Source organism: Saimiri boliviensis, chromosome 1 (assembly GCF_048565385.1).
Source record: "Saimiri boliviensis isolate mSaiBol1 chromosome 1, mSaiBol1.pri, whole genome shotgun sequence".
NCBI classification, from domain to species: Eukaryota; Metazoa; Chordata; class Mammalia; order Primates; family Cebidae; genus Saimiri; species Saimiri boliviensis.
Window position 1 is genome coordinate 232,768,846 of NC_133449.1, and position 23,253 is coordinate 232,792,098.

The following is a 23,253-nucleotide window of genomic DNA, read 5'->3' on the forward strand; positions in this document are numbered from 1 at the left end:
ACATGGCAACTCTATTTTAATCTTTTAAAGAGCTGCTAGACTATTTTCTAAAGTAGCGGTACCATTTTACAATCTGTCCAGCAATGTATGACTTTTGATTTCTCTGCATCTTCACTAACATTTGTTATCGTCCTCTTGATTATGGCTACCCTAGTGGGTATGAAGTAACATCTCATTGTGGTTTTGATTTGTATTTCCCTAATGACTAATGATGTTGACTATCTTGTCACATGCTCATTGATCATTTGTGTATCTTCTTTGGAGAGATGTATTCAGAACTTTTCCCCATTTTAAAATTAGGCTATTAACTTTATATGTAGAATTTAAGAGGTTTTTTTTTTGGAGACAGTCTTGCTCTATCACTCAGGCTAGAGTAGAGTGGACTGCGATCTCAGCTCACTGCAACTTCCACCTCCTAGGCTCAAGCAATTCTCCCACTTCTGCCTCCAGAGTAGCTGGAACTATAGACATGTGCCACCACACCCAACTAATTTTTCTATTTTTTTTTGTAAAGATGGGGTTTCACCATGTTGCCCAGGCTGGTCTTGAACTCCTGGGCTCAAGGGATCTGCTAGCCTCAGCCTCCCAAAATTCTGGGATTACAGGTGAGAGCCACCTCACCTGACTAAGAACTCTTTATATATTCTGAATACATATATCCTTTATCAGATACATGATTTGTTTTTTCACTTTCTTGATGATATCTCTTGACTCAGTTTTTATGATGTCTAATTTATAAAAACCTTACAAAGGTCTCAGGTTTTATGATGTCTAATTTATCTGTTTTGCTTTTATTGTTTGTGCTTTGGTGTCATAGCTCAGAAACCAATGCCTAACACCCACGGTCACAAAGATTTACTCCTGTTTTCTTCTGAGAGATTTACAGTTGTGGCTCTCACATTTAGGTTAATAATCCATTTTAAGAAAATGCTTGTATATGGTGTGAGGTAGAGGTCCAAATGCATTTTTATGCCTGTAGACATTCAGTAGTCTCAGCATCCTTTGTTGAAAAGGGCATCTTCTCCCATTCCCAGTGAATTGCCTTTATTCTGCTGATGAAAATCAGTTTACCAGAAGGGTTAGGGTTTATTTCTAGACTCTCAAATCTACTCTATTGATCTATATGTATATCCTTATGCCAGAATCACACCATCTCAATTATTGTGGCTTTGCAAGTACTTTTTGAAATTGAAAATGAGAAATGCCTCTCTGGCCTTTAACTTTGTGTTTCTTTTTAAAGACATTTTTGACTATTCTGCATTCCTTACATTTACATATAAACCGTATTTTTGTTCTCGTTTTTGAGATAAGGTTGTGCGCTGTCACCCAGGCTAGAGTGCAGTGGTGTGATCATAACTCACTGCAACTTCAGCCTCCTGGGTAATCTTCACACCTCAGCCTCCAGAGTAGCTAGGTCTACTGGCATATGCCACCATATCTAGCTAATAAAAAAACATTTTTTTTTTTTTTTTTTTTTTTTTTGCAGAGATAGGATTTCACTACATTACCCAGGGTGGTCTCAAACTCCTGGCCTCAAGCATTCCTCCAGTCCCAACCTCCCAAAGTGCTGGAAGACAAGCGTGAGCCACCACTCCTGGCCTCCAAATACATTTTGGAATAGGCTTTCAATTATTCCATTAAAAAAAAAGGCAGCTGGGATATTTCTAGAGAAACTGTATTCAATCTATAGATCGATTTAGGATCATTGTTTTCTTAATGCTGTTTTCAAATCCATGAACATGAGATGTCTTTCCATCTATTTAAAAGTTTAAAAATTTTCAACAATGTTTTGTAGTTCTCAGTGTTCAAGTCTTGTACTTGTTTTGCTAATTTTAATCCTAAGAATTTTATTGTTTTTAATGCTATCATATATTCAATTGCTTTCTTCATTTCATTTTCAGATTGCTTATTACTAGTGTCAAGAAATGCAATTTTTGCACACTCCCCTAGTATCCTACAACATGATGGACTCATACTGGTGTTTTTTGTTTGTTTGTTTTGTTTTGTTTTGACAGAGTTTTGCCCTTGTTGCCCAGGCTGGAATGCAATGATGGCACGGTCTTGGCTCACTGCAACCTCTGCCTCCTGGGTTCAAGTGATTCTCCTGCCTCAGCCTCCTGAGTAGCAGGGATAACAGGCATGTGCCACCATGCCTGGCTAATTTTTGTATTTTTAGTAGCGACAGGGTTTCTTCATGTTAGTCAGGCTAGTCACCAACTCCTGACCTCCAGTGAACCACTCGCCTTGGCCTCCCAAAGTGCTGGGATTACAGGTGTAAGCCACTGTGTCCCTGGTGGGGTTTTTTTTTTTTTTTAAGTGTTTTCTTCTGTTCTGTTTTTTAGGAGATTCCTATGAATTTTCTATAAACCAGATTAACATCCCTTAGAAATAGTTTCACTTCTTCCTTTCTAATCTGGATACCTTTTGTTTTTCTTGCCTAACTGCCCTGGCTAAAATCTCCAGTACAATGTTGAACAGAAGTGATAAGAAAAAAACATCCTTATTCCTGCATTTCACCGTTGAGTCTGGTATTACTTGTAGGATCAACCTTTACCAGGTTGAAATTCTATTCCTAGTTTGTTGACTGTTTTAAATCAAGATAGGGGGCTGTGTTTTATCAAATGCTTCTCCTGCATATATTGAGATGATCATGTGGCTTCTGTCCTTTCTTCTATTAATATAGTCTGTGATGTTGATTTTCAGATGTTAAACTAAGCTTGCTTCATAGGATAAATCTCACTTGATGGTATAAAATACATTTTATACGTTGCTGAATTTGCTCTGCTAGTATTTTGTTAAGGATTTTTGCATTTGTATTCATAAAAGATATTGGTCTTTAGTTTTCTTGAGATGGCTATCTGGTTTTGGTATTAGGGTAATGTAGGCCTCAGAAGAATGAATTAGAAAATGTTCTCTCTTCTCGTAATTTATGGAAGAATTTGCAAGGACTGCTGTTAATTCTTCTTTAAACATTTGGCAGAATGCTACTGTGAAGTTATCTGGGTTTGTGAGAAGTTTTCTGATTTCTATGTCAATCTCTTCACTTATTATAAGTCTCATTCTGCTTTTTTAATTTTTCAGATTTAAAAAAATATTATTGAGTCAGTTAGGAATTTATCCATTTCCTCTAAGTTTTCATTGGCATATAACTGTTCATAGTATTCCTTTATAATCCTTTGTATTTCAGTAATGTGGATAGTGATGTCTCCTCTGAATAAAGAAACTATAAATGGCCTGATTTATTATAGAATATATACTGGAATATTATAATTCTCAATTTGTAAAAATCCTAAGTTACAGGATATACAAACTACATACCTTCCAATTCTCACCTCCAGAAAGAAAAACAGATGCAAAGAGAGAACTAACACATTTCTAATTAAAATGCAATAAAGTCATTTCAACTGAAATCAGAAACAAGAAACACTTCATAGACAAATATATACAGTACAAGCATACAATTTAGTAGAAACTCAATATTCTAAGCCAACTCCACTCACATGAACACATGTATGTACATTATAATAAACCCAGTATTACAAGTTCCAAAGGTACTAATACTTTAAAAGAATCATGCAATAAGTCCTCTCAAATAATCTTTTTAAGAAAGATTAATTCACCCTTTCCTATGTTTCTTGAGTTCAAGACCATGAGTTTTCTGTATACTATGCTTTCTTAAATCAGTACACCTAAATATCTAGTAGTAGCTGCATAATTTTTATATAATCCATGACCAAAAATCAGCTTTTTTGAAAGCATCTGTGTCTTGGCTGGGTGCGGTGGCTTACATCTGTAATCCCAGCACTTTGGGAGGCTGAGGTGGTCTTGAGGTCAGAAGTTCAAGACCAGCCTGGCCAACATGGTGAAACCCCATCTTTACTAAAAATACAAAAATTAGCTGGGTGTAGTGGTGGGCACCTATAATCCCAGCTACTTGGGAGGCTGAGGTGGGAGAATTGCTTGAACCCAGGAGGAGAAGGTTGCAGTGAGCTGAGATTGCACCACTGCACTCCAGCCTGGAAGACAGACTCTTTCTCGGGGCTGGGGTGCGGGGGGCAGTGGGGGGAAGAAAAAGGAAAGGATTTGTGTCTTAAAAGTTTTATAAAGATATAATACATCTAATATACTCTTATCAAATAAATTTATGAAAAGCCATCTTAGAGAAAAAACTGTACATTTTTGATAATTATTTTCATGAAACTATTCCAAAGAATCTGAAATAATCATTATGCTGACTTTCTGAAACAAAATTCAACTATAGAATTTCAAAAATACTAGAGAAGATGACAAGCTTTTAAGCTACATTTATACCATTTCAATATACTGAGGATAAAACTGCTTATGTTATCACCATAAACCTGAATCCATGAACAAATAGGGCAATAAGTAATATCATCTTTATCGTCGCTTTTACAGAAGGGACAAACTGAAATTCCTGCAGGTTAAATGGTCTGTGAGGGGTCAAACTGCTTGTGTAAGTGCTGGAGCTGGGACCAGGAAGTTAGGAAACCAACTCCCAATCACATATCATTTTCCTCTACATGATACCACTTCCCACTTGTTAAAAAAACGGAGGCAAAAACAGAATGTAAAGGAAATATCAACAAAAAAGGAAGTTTCTCTACTATCTCCTTGAACTTATTCACTGAAAGTACATTTCATTTCTTTTCTTTTTTGAGACAAGGTCTCACTCTGCCACCCAAGCTGGAGTGTGGCAGCCCAATCTCAGCTCACTGCAACCTCCACCTCCCAGCCTCAAGCAAGTGATTCTCCCACCTTAGCCTCTGGAGTCAACAGAACCATTTCTTTTCAATGCTTATGAATCAATCTCCTAATCTAACTTTTTTGCAACAATGTGACTAAAAGCATGTTTTTAATGATCTTAGACTGACAGTGAATCCTTAGCATCCTGCCACCCAACTGTAGACTTCACAGACATGTTAATCTTGTTAGATCTTTTAAACATGTTAAATCTTTAAAACTTGGTTTTTAGAGCCTGAAGAAAGTTACATGACACTATTAAAATATTAAACAACTCTGAGAAACCACTTGAAAGCAATTTTGACGTCAAATTAGGGCATGCGTCACTGAATGTTCTGCAAAATACTGACTAAAAACCTCATCATTCTAGTTCTGTAGATAGCCATTTATCAGTGATCAGAGATAACACCAGTGACCATTTAACCAAGTATTTATTTCTATATAGCTAAGAGGGCTGGAACATATCTTTGTCCAGGGAACAATACTGTTGCTCTATCAAGGCATAAAACATTCAGTCAAACTCTAATTCATGGTATATGAACTCTGTAGTATTTGCCCCACAAAGGACAAAGTTCTCTCGATTCCCCTCATGAAGAAAGTATTTGCACTTAGGACTCTTTATCTTCCCTTTCTCCTTGGAGAACCCAACATTTATTTAATCTAAAAAGTCTAAAAGAGTCAATGTGATTTTAGAGACAACATATCCTAAGTGGCCACACACACCCACGGTTTAAAGAGGAGATTGCTGTCATAAACCTACTTAGGGACTGATGGACTTCAGTCTGATAGACTACTGTCCTGCTGGGCATTTATCATCATTGGGCTGGGAGTGGGGAAAAGACCCAAGGAAGCTCTGGGGAAAAAGGAAGTTGATTTAAATCACTGTTGCTCCTCTACATCCATGCCAGTGAGATGAAGAATTTGAAACAATCTGCAGTTGGCCCACTCATTTCCTGGAAGGCTCTGAGGAAAGGAAAGGAATAGTTGCCTTTCTCCCAGTGCCTCAACCTTGGCAGTGGCATCAACTTTTTCTCAATTCTGCCCAACCATTTGCAAGAAACAGATGCTGCTTCTCCCATTATCCTGCTGCCAACAAGACTGCAGATGAGTTATTAGAACGATGTAGCATATGCACAGGAGTGTGATGTACACCGAGCTGTGACTGAGGGGTGGAGCAGAGTATGGAGGGGTCACCCCTAGCCCACTGGTCTCCTGGCATTGAGGTTTGGCCAAATCTAAATCACGGAGTGCACGCAACAATCTCTCCCTGGTCATCTGCAACTCTGACAACTCTTTAGAATTGCGGAACACTTCAGGAACCTTCTGGTCATCCAATCCCACACCCTTAGTGCAAAGCTTATCTCCAAGAGGTGGTGCACAAACAGAATAAGCCTGGATCTTACCTTTTGGCTTCCTCTAAGTGGCACAGATATTCATAAGCAATGTTCTGCCGCCTCCTCTCATCCATCTCTTCTGCAGAGAGCCTTTCATCGTCCACAATAGCTAGAAATAGAGGATAACAACATGTGATTTACAAGAGCAGTCTTCATTAAACACCCGAGACAATCAACCAGAAAAAAACTCATATGCAGCTGAACATTTAGCATTCAGAAAAGGAGTACTGAAACACCAGGCAGAGAGAGAGACATTTGCCTTTGGATTTTACAATGTTATTTCTTTTCCTTTATTTTTATTTTTTTGAGACAGGAACTGGCACTGTCACCCAGGCTGGAGTGCAGTGGTGAAATCATGGCTTACTGCAACCTCAACCTCCTGGGCTCAAGCAATCTTCTCACCTCAGCCTCCTGAGCAGCTGGGACTATAGGCACACACCACCACACTTGGCTAGTTTTTTGTATTTTTACAATATTATTTCTAACAAGTGAATCAAGGCCGGAAGCAGTGACTCACACCTGTAATCCCAGCACTTAGGGAGGCTAAGGCGGGTGGATCACTTGAAGTCAGGTGTTTGAGACCAGCCTGACCAACGTGGCAAAACCCCCATCTCCACTAAAAATACAAAAATTAGCTGGACATGGTGGCAGACACCTGTAATCCCAGCTACTTGGGAGGCTGAGGCAGGAGAATAAGGAGAATTGGTTGAATCTGGGACGTGGAGGTTGTAGTGAGCCAAGATTGAGCCACTACACTCCAACCTGGGCAATAGAGTTAGAATAAGTCTCAGGAAAAAAGAAAACAAAAACAAAAACAAGCAGTGTGCAAAGGGGCAGGAGCTTCCTTACATGTCCTCATCCTTGTGTCCATATCCCTTCGTACCACTGTGGCCCCATTCCTTGAACATGGAGACCTCACCCCACAACATTGATACCAATGGGTGTCAGCAAAGATTGGCATCTGTCAAAAGTATTTTCTGTCGCCAGAGTGGAGTGCAGTAGCCTGATCTCGGCTCACTGAAACCTGCCTCCCGGGTTCAAACAATTCCTGCCTCAGCCTCCCAAGCAGCTAGAACTACAGGTGCACACCACCACACCCAGCTAATTTTTGTATTTTTAGTAGAGACAGGGTTTCACCATGTTAGCCAGGATGGGCTTGATCTCTTGACCTTGTGATCTGCCCACCTCAGCCTCCCAAGGTGCTGGGATTACAGGCATGAGCCACCGCACCTCGCCAGCATTTTCTTTTTCTTTAATAAGCTCAATCCAATCTAAACTTTAAAAATGAGCTCTCACATTTCAGAAAAGTACAGAAGCTGTCAATCTTCCTCTGCACCTCCACTGCGAAAGTCCAGGTCTTACTGTCTCTCCTACAAACTCTTGGAACAGGTCCAGTCCCTCAGCCACTATCCCCTCCTCCACTCATTCTCCCCACGGCCAACAGAAACATCTTCCTTATTACTCCCCCTCTCAAAACTTTTGATGGCTCCCCCATTTCCTACAGAACAAGGTTCTAGAACACTTTGCCTTTGCCTCTCCCCCCCATCCAAGAAGCCTACACTTGAGCCACCACTTCCAGGCAGCACCATGTTCCAGGACCTTGCAACTCCCTCCAGCACTGAGTGCTTCTGCTGCATCCTCCTCTCTACCTGGAAAGCCATTCTCCCACCTTCTGCAACTTTCACATCCTCTCAAGGAAAATTCCATGTATCTCTACATCTGAATCCATCGGCTCTCCTTGGCACTTTAGTTCACATTTTTATTACATCCCTCATCAGAAAAGCCCCCACTGTAAATCAGTATGCCTGTCTCTGCAAACTAGGGGATCCTTAGAGGAAGGTTTTCATCACCTTCACGTCTCCCTCGAATTTGTCATGGCTCCTTGCACACAGCACTCTATGTGTACAGAAAAATTATCTTCCAGGGAATCCTTACTAAGTGAGCTCGTCATTACTGCACAATGAATAGACTTTAAAAATTACAATTTTTAGGCCAGGCGTGGTGGTTCACACCTGTAATCTCAGCACTTTGGGAGGCCGAAGCAGACAGATCACTTGAGTCAGGAGTTCAAGTCCAGCCTGGCCAACGTGGCGAAATCCCACCTCTACTAAAAATATGAAAAATTAGCCAGGCATGGTGGTGCCCACCTGTAATCCCAGCTACTCAGGAGGCTCAGGCAGAGAACTGCTTCAACCCAGGAGGCAGAGGCTGCAGTGAGCTGAGATAGCACCACTGCACTCCAGCCTAGGTGACAGTGATGAGACTCTGTCTCAGAAAAAAATCATAATTTTATTTTCCTGTGTTTTCTTAAGTGATACCTGCCATGCTCACATACCATCACCTAATCCTCCATCTCTGCTGTTCTGAACAGTTAATCCCCAAGATACCCCATGATTTCCAGCTTCTCTTTTTAATTTCAGGTTAAAGACTGTTTCCCATTTCTGATAAGATATTTTCATTTTCTAGTATTTCAGAAACACTAAGGCTTGGATTCAAAATAAAACTTCTAGTGGGAGCCCATGTGCTTGGCACACCACCGCCAACTTGGAAGAGTGGGTGCTGGGGTCATATTCAAAAGGCAGTGCTCTCCCCATCTTCCTTAGGCTGCTGCATACCTTCTAGCCTCAACCAACCCCCCAGCAGGAGACAGAAGCCCCAGCAGAACCCAGTCCCTCAGCCTCTGCCCACAACTGTCTCCACAAAGCATGCAAGATTCTACCAGCCCAGAACAGCTGCTGAGGGGCTCCAAACTCTGCTACCACCCTGTCCAAATAAGAGATTTTACTTAATGTGTGAATTAAAACACACAACCACAAGGGTTTAAATTGCAGCTGCAACATATTGACCCCATCTAGTGGGATACTATCTATCTTCCAGGCCTGACCCAGGGAGCCCTTTTCTTCCCAGTCTTCCTGATTGTCTCAGCTCAGAATGCCCCCTATCCTGCCTTGGTTAACAGTAAACTCCTGGAAGACATATTTGTGTCCTCATGGTGCCCAGCACACCTCTCTGCACAGGCTGCATGCTCTGTAAAAATATATGATGAACAAAGAAAATCTCTTATCAGGAAAGGCTAATAAAAGGGCTCCAAAATATCTCTGTGGGTAATTTTATTTGATTATTTACACCCATTAAGAGTATGATCATTAACGGAGCAAAGATAGCACCATTCCGTGGACTTCACTCAACTAATGTCCAATTCTTAGGTTCTACGTGCCGCACGTGCGTCAAAGCACCAGACACAGGGTACTAAGTATAAAATATGTGTGCCCTCATGGGACTTGCCTTTTGATCCTCTGTGTGCCTGGCCCACTGCCTTTCTAACTCTACACACTTCGGCCTCACCTTCTTTGAGTGGGAGAGAAGACCTTTCATAATCTACGGTCAAACTGTAAGTCTAGGAAAGTTAAGAGTTTGAGAAAATCTTAACAGCAAAAGCAGATCTTTCTGGGCCACAGAGACTGCCTGCAAATATCTCCTCATTACTCAATATTTACTAAGTGGTGGCTTCTGATAAGAACCACTGGCATGGATAATAACACTGTCATTTAAAGATCCATCATGGAGCTAATAAAATAATTCACTTAATACGTGGCTTTACTGCCTATAAAGGGCGCTTCCAAATGTGACTGTGTGGTTCTGCGGTTCTCATGATCACCCTGAAGGATAGGCATTAACTCTTTCCTATAAATGAGGAAACCAAAGTCAAGCAAGAGAAAGGGACTGCCCATGGTTATTTGCTGGGTCAATGGCAAAGCCAGGGCTGGAACTAAGGTCTGTCAACATTGCAGCCCTAATTCTTGACCCAGTACTTCCTGCTGCTAAATCTAAGTGAGCCCAGGAAGGGACTTGTCACTGGCAAGTCCAAAGAGCAGGCCATTTAAGTGGCTTCAAAATTCTTTTCGTTTTAAAATAACTTGATTAACTGCAACCTCCACAGTTCATCTTTACTTGCTGCCCTGAACCACAAAAAACATGAGGACATTGTGAAGAACACAGCTTTCTGATGTATTAGCAACTCACAAAATACTACTTGTGGCATCAGATGACAGTTCAAAGCAATTGCATTCTATGAAAATTACACAATAAAGTTTAGTCACAGATTCAAGAAACAGAATGAAAGCAAGCTGTTAGAGAATATTTTGAAATAGAAGTATAAGTTAGAGATGAAAGAGTCCTTTAGGAGTCCATTTCCCAAACAATACCTACAAAATCCAATGTAAAAATAGCCCAAAATCTACCTCATTCAATAATGAGTTGACACAGTCACTATTTAATTTCCCCTATTCTCTACCTACTACCTTCACTACCTTGGTGTCTCTACACCAAGGCCGCCATCCCTTTTGTATTAAAATTCATTCATTTGTTCAGCAAATATTTGACTGGCTGCTTGGTGCCAGTCTGTTCTGGAGGTGGAACACAGAGTGATGAATATGACTCAAAAGGCTCTCAAAGTTTATATTAGAGTTGAACAATTCAAAGTTTAGCATAATTACAAGATGCTTAGATTTCAGGGATATATTGAAGGAAGGGTTGGCAAGAGTCCCCAAAACCAGGACTTGGAATCTGTTCTATAATGGGTATTATTTAGGGTATATCTCTTCAAGGAAAAGCAGAAAACCAGGAATTATCGATTCATAGAAATATGCCTGGCTGGGGTAGCTCACACCTATAATCCCAGCACTTTCGGAGGCCAAGGTGGGTGGATCCCTTAAGATGGAGTTTGAGACCAGCATGGGCAACATGGTGAAAACCTGTCTCTATAAAAAATACAAAAAATTGGCTGGGTGTGGTGGTGCAAGCCTATAGTCCCAACTACTTAGAAGGCTGAGGCAGGAGGATCACTTGAGTCCATGAAGTGGAGGCTGCAACAAACTGTGATAGTGCCACTGTATCCCAGCCTGGGTAACAAAGCAAGACCCTGTAGAAAGAAAGAGAGAGAGAAGAGAGAGGAGAGAGAGGAGAGAGAGGAGAGAGGGAGAGGGAGAGAGAGAGAGAGAGAGAGAGAGAGAGAGAGAGAGGAAGTTAGTTTTAAAAATTTAACCTTTATTCATTTTCAGTAGAGGCAAGGTCTCACTATGTTACCCACACTGGTCTCAAACCTACCACTGAGCTCAAACAGTGCTCCAGCTTAAACTTCCCAAAGTGCTGGGGTTACAAGAGTGAGCCACGGTGCCCAGCCTTGCATTTTATATATACATTGTTATTCTGTGTGGCTCAAAATTTCTACGAGGAATCCTTAGTATCCTTGAATATATAATTCATTTCAATTGTTCATTGAACCGTCTTCTAAAAGTTGGGAACTGCTTTTGTCTGGAAGAAAATACCTAACAGGATATCTGCCCCTCACAACTTAAAGAATAGTTACCAGAGATGGCATTATACATCAAAGAACACACTAGAGGAAGAGAACTGATTCTAAGACACAAACACTGGACTGGGAATGGGAGAATGGAATACAAAGATGAAAGCAAAGAACACACTAGAAGAAGAGAACTGATTCTAAGACACAAACACTGGACTGGGAATGGGAGAATGGAATACAAAGATGAAAGAACCTGAAGTCCAAGATTTCAAGTAAGCTGATACACTCTGTAAATTTGACCCATGGTATATTCCTGCTTCATACCAGCTCCCAGAAGTATTTCACAGCTGCTTAATCTTAAGCTTTAAAGGACCACATAATCAGACTTCCCTTTTTCTTTTGAAAAATAGGCAAACCCAAGGCTGAAGTTCTTAGTAACGTGATATGTATTCACAGGCACTATAAAGAATCTGAAACGATGAGAGAGACTGCCACCCCCATGTTAAAAACATGGCTTCATCAAGTCACTAAAATTATAAGACACTGAGCATAGGCCCTCGAGTCTCATCTATTTCTGTATTCCTACCAAGGGCAAAGGAAATAGCAGGTGCTCAGTAAAGACTGCTGCTGAATGGTGTGCTCAACTTTGTGCTTCAAGGCAGAGACGCTGTGTCCTTCCAAGTTTAGTCCTGCAATGTCCGCTGCTCTCATAATAGTCACACAAGATATTAAGCAAAGGGAAACTTTATTGAAAGCCTGCCTTCCACATCCTCCCTGGAACTTTCCCCCCATGACACATTGCTAAAGAACCTTTCAAAGTCATAAGTCAACACACAACCTTAGAGGATATTCAGGTTAGACAAGGCTGTAAGTGACTATGACCACCTACCATAATGACACAAAGCCCAAATCTTCAAGTTTAGCATTAGAAGAACTTCCCAGACCGAAAAATAAGGGTAACCAACACTGATGATACAAGTTTACCAGCAAGAATTAAGAGTTCCTGATTGGCTGCCAATCCCCTTTGTTGCAGTCAGGTCACTGGGGCCCGGAATAGTTAAGAAGCTTGTCATTATTATACAGGAAAATGGAGAGATAGTTTAGGCTTTATGAAAATAATTTATCCTTTTCTGCAAATATGCTTTCAATGTGCATGGCATCAGGATCTACACAAGAAAGAGGGTTCCTGACTCCCACTTTCATACAAAAGTCCCCACACTTTTTTCATACTTGTTGTAAACATCTACTTAACACGTGTTGGTATTTTTGTTTGTTCATTTTTGGTTTGTTTTGCTTTTTTTTTGAGATGAGGGTTTTTTTTCTTTTGAGATGGAGTCTTGTTCTTGTTGCCCACGCTGGAATGCAGTAGCCATGATCTTGGCTCACTGCAACCTCTGCCTCCTGGGTTCAAGCGATTCTTGTGCCTCAGCCTCTCAAGTAGCTGGGACTACAGGTGTGTGCCACCATGCCAGGCTTTTTTTTTTTTTATTTTAAATTTTTAGTTGAGACAGAGTTTCACCATGTTGGTCAAGCTGGTCTTAAATTCCGGACCTCGGGTGATCCGCCTACCTCAGCTTCCCTAAGTACTGGGATTACAGGGGTGAGCCACTGTTCTCAGCCTCTTCGTTTGTTTTTAAACCAAGCCTGGCTCTCCAAACCCAGCATATCTTTTCAGAATAGATGAGTTATTTATAAATCTCACACAAGACAAAAATTCATTTGGTCTGCTGTATAAATATGAACAGGAATATCTAATTTCTTTTTTCATAATCTAGAAACACAAAGCAGCCCACGGAGATGCTAACACCTATACACAGAGGGCTGGCCTGCAGACCAGGTTTGTGGGTGGGGTATACCTGGAATTCTGCTTAATTTGGAAGAACTATAGGCAATGATTCCTAGATTTGGGATTTTTTCGACAATTATAATTTCAAGACACATTTTGGAAACCAAATCATCTCTTAACATTACCAAGTAGGCACAGAGAAAATTCCACTTGCTCGCTGCCTGCTCCTATACACTGTCCTCCCATCCCCATACAGATCTCAGTAAGAAAAAATGAAGTGTCAAGTTTCCAAGACCAATTTTACAAATTTAACTCCAACATCAGAAGGTAATTTTTTTTTTTAATAGAGTCTCACTGTTGCCCAGTCTATAGTGCAGTGGTGCGATCTTGGCTCACTGCAACCTCCGCCTCCTGGGTTGAAGCAATTCTCCTGCCTCAGCCTCCCAAGTAGTTGGGACTACAGGTGTGTGCCACCATGCCTGGCTAATTTTTTTGTATTTTTAGTAGAGACAGAAATTTTACTGTGTCAGCCAGGATGGAACAGAAGGTAATTTAAAAATCTTTAGTTTGGATAAGCTTCTACTGTATTTAAAAGAGGTAAAGAAGCCCAACTCCCTATGACTTGGTATGAACCTTTTATGCTTAAACTGCTGGTCAGGGAAAAATGTCCCAAGTTATTTAGAACCAATCCTTAAGTAATTCTCCCTATTGGCTATAGATAATGAATAGTTTAAAGACACAGATATTTACATAGACTTTAATACATATCCCATAGGAGTAATAATATTTTACAACAGTTAAGCAGACTTACCAGGTCATGTAACAGGAGTCCTCTAGTCTGTTCCCCAGGAGTAGCAGGTCACTGCTAACACCATGTCCCTACCCTTATAAAAACTGCCCTAAATAGTAAAATATCAGGGGACATTCCTACAAACCTGGAGGTTTTAGAAGACAAGAGAACAGTGAGCCTTGGCCTAATTTTCCCTTGACTATTAGGAAAAAAAGAAAATAGACCATATATGATTCAATGGTACATGCGAGAAAACACCACCATCTTTTGGTTACAAGTGGATTTTTTTTTCTGTATGTTATACTGTACATGTCTTATTTATCTAATCAATGTAAACTCTTTATGATGTGTTTATAAAAAAACAACAGAGGCTGAGGCGGGTGGATCACCTGAGGTCAGGATTTCAAGACCAGCCTGGCCAATATGGTGAAACCCTGTCTCTAATAAAAATACAAAAATTAGCCAGGTGCAGTGGCATGTACCTGTAATCCCAGCTACTTAGCAAGCTGAGGCTGGAGAATCGCTTGAACCTCGAAGGCGGAGGTTGTGATGAGCCAAGATTGCACCACGGCACTCCAGCCTAGGTGATAAAATAAGACTGCATCTCAAAAAATAAAAGAAAAAGAAAAAACAAAAATCGGCCAGGCATGGTGACTCAGCCTGTAATTTTAGCATTTTGGGAGGCCAAGGTGGGCAGATCACTTGAAATTAGGAGTCCAAGGCCAGCCTGGTCAACATGGGAAAACCCTTTCTCTACTAAAAAATAGAAAAATTAGCTGGGCATGGTGGTGCATGCCTGCAATACCAGCTGCTGGGGAGGCTGAAGCACAAGAATTGCTTGGACCCAGGAGGAGGAGGTTGCAGTGAGCCGAGATTGCACCACTGCACTCCAGCCTGGGCAACAAAGCAATATCCTATCTCAAAAATATATAATAGTTTTAAAATCATACTTCTTAAATTATTTAATAATTAAGTTTTAATAGCCAGTGTTAAGCAAGTTATAAAATGTAAATAACAGATATATATATATATATATATATATATATATATATATAAAATGTTATCAGCTAGTTCTTCAAGGATAATTGATTATAAGCAATTTTCCCCCACTCAGTGGTTTTAGTGTCTCTCCCCTATATAATTTGCAAATTAAATGTATTTGAAGCTACAAAAAATTGAAAAAAGCACCACAATTTTAGTTTTGCATACATAAACCTATTCAACATATATGTGTATACTCTTACAGTAATTATGTAATATGTTACATACAGAGGATTAAGAGGAAAAAAACTGGAAAGAAATACCACAATGTTAAAAGGATGTTTCTAGAAGGACAACTCTGGCATTGCCTTTTTTTTTTTTTTAATTCTTATACATTTTTCAAATACTCTATACCATATACCATTGACCTGTATTACTACTATATCAGAAATAGTAATAGATTAAATTTGTTTTTTCTTTTTTGACACAGTATCACTCTGTTGTCCAGGCTGGAATGCAGTGGCATGATCTTGGCTCACTGCAATGTCCACCTCCCGAGTTCAAGCGATTCTCATGCCTCAGCCTCCACAGTAGGGGGTACAGTAGCTGAGATTACAGGCACATACCACCATGCCCGGCTAATTTTTTGTATTTTTAGTAGAGACAGCGTTTCATTATGTTGGCCAAGTTGGTTTCAAACTCCTGGTCTCCAGTGATATCTACCTGCCTTGGCCTCCCAAACTGCTGAGATTACAGGCATAAGCCACTGTGTCCAGCCTAAATTTGTTTTCATGTTCAGTTACAGAAAAAAAATATGAGGAATAAGCATTAATGCCAGGCCCACTGGAAAGAATGACTTTCAGACATCTAACTGATCTATTTGAACTTCTAGAAAAGGACCATGGTCATTCAAAACGTACAATGACTATTTAGTCGGTTTCACCATTTTTGACAATCACAAAAGTTCAAAGGCAGCAGAGAGGAAGTGACCAGATGACTAATGCCATGATAGTCTATTAGAAGGCCCAACGGCCTAAAGAGATAGATTGGATGTGACAGGCTAATAGGAGAAAACAGGTAGAGCAAGAAGTGAGTGAAAGAGAATGAATGGAGGGAACCTAACCTGGAGAGTGACGAGAAGGCTGCAGCAAGCCTGTGTGATATGAAACCTTTCAAATCTAAATAATAATAAGAAATAAAAACATGGTGATGCTTTGCATGGGCAGGACTGGCAAAAGAAAGAACAAGATGAAGAGGAGCACAGTACGGGGGAAGAAAAAGGAAGCCAACAAGCAGCAGTCAGCTGATTTTGTGACTTCAGATGGTGGAGGTGGAAACAGGACATGGCTTGGCACCAGAAAGTCACCCCAGTATGCCAGTTTACATAAAGACAAGCTTGTACAACTAAGAGGACAAAACATAAAGGCATCTCACTGTTCTAGGGATATGCGAAGGAGGTGACTTTACATTAAAACTTGTATTTGGAAGAGAAGTTTAATATAACAGACTCAATTAGAAGGCTATGATGTTGAACAGATGGGTGTTATTAACGCAAGTGTATGCTGTTGGTTAGTGAGTGGGAATTAACGCATGATTCAGGACAATTTGAAAACTGTTGCCAAAAACTCAGTTCTCAAGTGGATCATACTACGCAAATGGGGATATGTTGACAATACAGTCATGGATCAAGACTATATTTCAATGTGATGAGATTCTGGACTAAAGTCACCTAGGCTAGTTCTCATTCACAAGAAGCTTCTCTGGTTTAAGTAAGACATGAAAATCAGCGTGGGCCCACACATTTAGTGTCTGTAAGGAGACCTCAGACTCGTGAGAAGTCATAAGATACTGCATATGGTGCCACCATCAAGCAGCAAGACTTGAACCAAACATGCTGAGCTCTTTGGTTTCATAGAAGTCATACATATTTTAAAGTGCTACCACATAAATTCTCTCATATGACTATAACAGCTCTCAGCTAGATGGGACAAGTATTATTACCTCCACTTAACTAGACTCAAATGGGGTGAGTGCTTTACTCAAGGTCCTAGAGTTAACAGATTGCTCTACAGAGCTGGTGTGTATTTAAAACTATGCTTGGTTTTTGTTTAGTTTTCACTGACCTTTATGTTTTGGAGGTACCCTATTATATTAGTGCAAACATTTTTATTCTTTTAGGTCAACAGCACAGGGAGCAGTAGGAGGAAATGGAATGGCTGATGTGGGAAGGGAGTTGGGTTGGCAAGAGTGGGTGAGGCTCACACCGAGTTTGCAGGCTGAAGAGACTGTATACAACCCATGATTTTGTAAACTACTTGGTAAGTGTATAAAATACACAAAGAACAGCTCTCTCATGGGAAAGAATTTACCCCAGTAGGGCAACAAAGCTGCAAACATTTTGGTTTTGGCTTGTTGTGGTGTGCTTTTTGTTCTAACACACAGTACCACTGCTCTCATAAAGTACATGGTCCCAAGTTTAGAAACGGATCTTCTCGTAAACATACAACAGACATGAAGGTTTTCAGATACTATGCTTCTTTAGCCCAGGGCTGAAATAACTTTATACAAGAGCCAGAACAGCAACTACCTTAAATATAATTCATGCTGTTCTGCTTCAGAGTTAAATAACTGATCTCCTTCAGGCATTTAATTCTTGGCTGGGAAGTGGACCATGGTGCTGTATGTAAATTCCCTCATGCCACATGTCAGCTGCAAACCAGAGGAAATCGCCAAATCTTCTCTGTGTATCAGCCACTAGAATACAATTTCAAAATTAAGTCATGAAAGTCCTGCCAGCATTTGCACAGAAGTGTCCACAATTATGAAGCCAGGCAAGGATGGAAAATTATTCTTACTAATAGTCCACTAGGTGCAAAGTGCTGGCAGAGAATTATGGAGATGCAGAATCCTAAAATGCATTCCAAGTGCCTTATAATTAAAGCCAATAAATTCAACACAGAATGTGTTTCTTTTGGTATGTGGCAAAGTCTTTAATGTCTAAATAGTTGCAGAGCACTTCATGGGTAGAGAGAAGGGATAGAGTGGTAGAAGGACTCTGCACCTCAGTTTACAATCTACCAGGAGAAGACACATTTAACACATTTGGAGAAAAGTCATGAAGCTCCTTTGGAAAAAATATAAACTAATTAAAGTAGAAAGAACAGAAAAGCTGAGGGAGAGGAAAGATGTTGTTCAATGATGGGATCAATCAGAGCCAGTAGATGAAAAGAGTTTGAAGTCAGGTTGGAAGGAGGGAGAGAAAGGAAGCTGGTTGGGAAAACACATCTGGAGAAGTGAACACAAGAATAGAGAAATTGTACACACACATCAAGATGCGCTTCTGTCCAATTCCTCACACAACTAAGAGGGTCATTCCTCTCCACCCTCCCAAGTCTTTGAGTTTCTTGAGAATAGGTGAAGGGAGACCCCCCAGGTCATTTTACAGCTGTTTCTAAGCCGGGTAGATGAAGAGGAGTACAGGTGGTGAAATGACAGTGAGAAGACCAGGTGACAGCTCAAAATCAAGGAGGTGGGCAGATGTTCATTCTACTGATAAAAGTTCTTTCAAGGCAGCCAACCTGGAGCACCTAATAATATACCTACCTGCAAGAAAATCATGTACAGTTCACTGGGCATCAATTGTTAGGTCACTGATATTATAATAATTACTATTAATTAAATACTCAAACCAAGTTTATTTTGCCAGGTGACTAGTATTCACAGTCCACATGGATTTGCTTTTTCTTGCAACATGTTTAGAGGTGAACCCATAAAAATGGGGGTGGAGATTAAAGATAACAGCTCTGGTCTGCTCTTCAAAATTCTTGCTTCCCCATTTCCTCTCCTAGTGCTCCATCCACTGCCACCGGATGCTTCCACTTATGGAGAGCCCTGAGCAGCACACCAGATGGGTTTCTGCCCTTGTAAGTAAAGTCCCCTGGAGCAGTCTTCAGCTACTCCAGACCCTTCCTCAAGCCAGCCTTCCTTCCATCTTGATATCAGGTCTGGAGCAGTTAGAGTTATCTAGGGGGAGACAAGGGGCAGAGAGAAGAGATCCAGTAATAAAAGGCGGCTGTGAATTCCAGCATGTAGACACCTTGCTACATGAATAAGTAAGGATAGGAGGCCAGGTGAAGCACTAACAGAAGCAGCAGGTGAGGCTTCATCTACTTATCCACGCTTCCACAGCCACAGACCAAGCCAGTGCCAGTCCCTCTTCATTGCATGGCCTTTAACCCACAACAATCCTACGACACTGGTACTAATCCCACTTTACAGAGTGGAAACAGAGTCTTGAGACAGCCCAACCATTTGTCCAGATGACACATGGCAAGCACAGCTGTGCAGCAATCTGACTCTTCCTGGCCACGCTACCTTTAGGAGATGCAAATCAGCCTTTCTGAGTTCTCTCTGGATCTCCATACACCCTCAGGCTTCCCAAATTGTGCAACAGTAAGGTTTTTCATAGAAAAATAATCCTAAATGTAGAAAAGAGGAAACACATGGAATGAACGAGGGGTGAAAAGGAATAGTTGAGGGGCATAGCTCAAAGCCCAATTAACATAAAGTATAATGTCTGTCTCACCCTTTTAAAAAAAATCATCCATTTTTCGTTTTAATCCACAATTTATCTGTGTTTCAGTATTTAAAATAGAAAGGGATCCCAGCCCCAAACTTAGTAAAATGAGCATTTCGAGATGTGCCATGTGTGCCCCACGAGCTGCATGGGTCTGCATACCAGCGGCTCCTGGTTTAACAGCGCAGTGGTCTCAAGCCATGTAAGTGACTTCATGTTTAACCAACCGGACACCGACCCCAGCTTAGCTCACACTTGGCCAAACCTGTGCAGGCAGCTTAGGGAACCCAGCTGGAAAGCATCCTTTCTGGGAAGTATCTTATTCAAGGCACTTGACCCACTGGTTCCAGGAGCTCTCGATGGGCTTAGCTATGCCCATGTTACTCCCAATCTCTATGATCTGCAGAGCCTTCTGGAAACTGCTTAAAAAACAGACATGACCTTCTTAATGCACTGGCACCCCTGGCACCCACTGAAACTTGTGCTCGCAAAGTAGTGAAGCACGTCAAGAGGCAAAAACACAGGCCAGAGAGGAACCAGAACTTTCTCATTCCATCTGCTTTTTTCCCCACAGATGGGCTACTTTTATGCTGGATGTGCTAAGTCTGTTTCATACAAGTTTTACAATACACTTGGAGGGTAGGATCATTCTAATTTGGTAGATGAAACTGAGCCAACCCATTCTTTACACACTGCAGCACGTAAACCAAAAAACCGTTTGGTTCTAAATAAATTCTTGTCATGAGCTTATTACCTATGACTTGCCTTTCTCCTTAAAAAGTAGAGTGCAATGGATGGGGTGGGAGTGTTAAATTAAGGAGAGGTCAGATGAAACACAGAAAGAGGGTTCTAGAAACACAGAGGGAGAGCTTTGCTGGTAAACATTGATTAGCATCTGATTAACCAGAAGATTTCCCAAATCTTCCCTCATCAAAATATTTTACTCATTCCTCTTTAAAAAGACTAAGGCAACTGGGCACGGTGGCTCACACCTATAATCCCAGCACTTTGGGAGGCAGAGATGGGTAGATCACCTGAGGTCAGGAGTTCAAGACCAGCCTGGCCAACATGGTAAAATCCTCTCTCTAGTAAAAATACAAAAAATTAGCCAAGCGTGGTGGCAGGCACCTGTAATCCCAGCTACTCGGGAGGCTGAGACAGGAAAATCAGTTGAACCCAGGAGGTGGAAGTTGCAGTGAGCCGACATTGTGCCATCGCACTCCAGCTTGGGCAACAGCGCGAGACTCTGTCTCAAAAAAAAAGACTAAGGCAACAAGTTAACCACACTGGATATCTAACTATTAGTTAATGAATTCCTCCAATATTCTTACATACAAAACATGCTTACATATTGAGCTTCTCAAGAATAGGTGAAGGGTATATTCCTACCAGCAATACACACAGGTTTCATTTTTTCCCACATGTGCATCAAACAAGTGGTGGTGCAGATGTGGGAAAAAGTGAACCCTGTGTGTATTGCTGGTAGGAATATAAACTGGCACCGCTCCTGTAGAAAGCAGTATGGCAAGTCCTTAAAAAGTTAAGACATAATATTACCATATGATCCAACAATCGCACTTCTGGGTATATACCCCAAATAAGCAAAAGCTTGGACAGAAGCAGATATTTGTACCTAAGCTCACAGCAGCACTATTCACAATAGCCAAAAGAAAGTAGCAACCGAAGCGTCCACGAACAAATAGATAAGCACGGTGTGGTATATATGTACAATGAAATATGATTCATCCTTAAAAAGGAAGGAAATAGGGACACATGCTACAGCATGGATAAACCTTGAGGACATTATCCTAAGTGAAATAAGCCGGTCACAAAAAGAAACAGTGTATGAGTCCACCTATATGAGGTACTGAGAGTAGTCAAATTCATAGTGACAAAAAGTAGAATAGAGGTTACCAGGGGTTGCTGGGGAGCAGAGAACAGAGCATTCATGTTGGCTGCATAACGATGTGAAGGTACTTCATGCCACAGAGCCGTACACTTAAAAATGGTTAAAACAGGTTGGGCGCAGTGGCTCACACCTATAATCCCAGCACTTTGGGAGGCTGAGGCAGACGGATCACCTGAAGTTAGGAGTTTGAGACCAGCCTGGCCAACATGGTGAAACCCCATTTCTACCAAAAATACAAAAATTAGCTGGATATGGTGTCGGGCATGTGTAATTGCTACTCAGGAGGCTGAGGCAGCAAAATCGCTTGAACCCAGGAGGTGGAGTTTGCAGGGAGCCGAGACCATGCCATTGCACTCCAGCCTGGGCAACAAGAGTAAAACTCCATCTCAAAAAAAAAAAAAAAAAAAAAAAAAAGGTTAAAATGGCCAATTTTACATCAATTTTCCTACAATTTAAAAATGTTTGTATGGCACTTTCCATATGCCAGGTTCTACACTCAATTCTTTGCAAGTATTAACTCGCTGAATCTTCACAACAGCCGTATGAGGCAGGTTCTATTGTCATCTTCATTATTATCCTTGTCCAGAGTCACTCAGCTGGCAAGTGGCCAGTGCAGACACACAAACGCTGGCATCCAGCTCCATCACCTCTCCCTAACCTTTCTGTCCTGCTGCTTCTCCGTGAGTGAGACAGCCCTACCTGTGGGATTGGCCAATCATTTCAAATAGAAACAGAATAACTGATGTTATTGCTCACATGCCATTGGAAGAGTCCTAAAGACACCAGGCCACCGTGATGTATTGAGGAATATTCAAAGGGCTCACCACGTAGAGACATCTTGTATCAAACTGAGCCTCTTTAACCAATTTCACAGAACCAAAGAGTTTCAAATTAGAATGGTATCTCTCTGGTGCAATACTCTTTAAGACAGAACTACTGCTAAACTACCCCAGAGGGGATACAAGTTTGCTTTCTTATCTTATATATATTTACATTTTCTTTTATTTCCAAAAAGTACTTAAGCCCATAGTCTATGAAAGAATCTAATCCCAGGAGGCCATTGGATGAAGGTTCTAGCTCTGGCAGGAACCACCTTGAACAAGTCATTTATCTTTTCTGGATCTTACTTGTTCGACTGTCATGATAATTTTCCATCTATTTTCTCTTAAACAGTATTAGTGGCTTAAGATTAGGTTAATGTCAAATGGGATTTCTATTTTTAGGTCATTGAGGAATCGACACACTGTCTTCCACAATGGTTGAACTAATTTACACTCCCACCAACAGTGTAACAGTGTTCCTATTTCTCCACATCCTCTCCAGCACCTGTTGTCTCCAGATTTTTTAATGATCACCATTCTAACTGGTGTGAGATGGTATCTCAGTGTAGTTTTGATTTGCATTTCTCTAATGACCAGTGATGATGAGCATTTTTTCATATGTTTGTTGGACTCCTGTTAAGGATTATAAATCATTCTACTATAAGGACACATGCACACAAATGTTCACTGCAGCACTGTTTACAATAGCAAAGACCTGGAACCAACCCAAATGCCCATTGATGATAGACTGGACAGGGAAAATGTGGCACATATACACCATGGAATATTACGCAGCCATCAAAAACGATGAGTTCATGTCCTTTGTAGGGACATGGATGAACCTGGAAACCATCATTCTCAGCAAACTGACACAAGAGCAGGAAATCAAACACCGCATGTTCTCACTCATAGGTGGGTGTTGAACAATAA

The 23,253-nt window shown here is 40.9% G+C and overlaps 1 protein-coding gene across 1 annotated transcript in view; it reads right to left on the reverse strand.

The window, feature by feature from the left end:
* Positions 1–23,253, reverse strand: part of IQGAP2 (IQ motif containing GTPase activating protein 2) — a 310,698-nt gene that overhangs the window by 245,539 nt on the left and 41,906 nt on the right. The window contains exon 2 of the mRNA XM_039477508.2: positions 6,165–6,264. Coding sequence (XP_039333442.2) covers positions 6,165–6,264 — 100 coding nt within the window. The remainder of the gene's footprint in view (positions 1–6,164; positions 6,265–23,253) is intronic.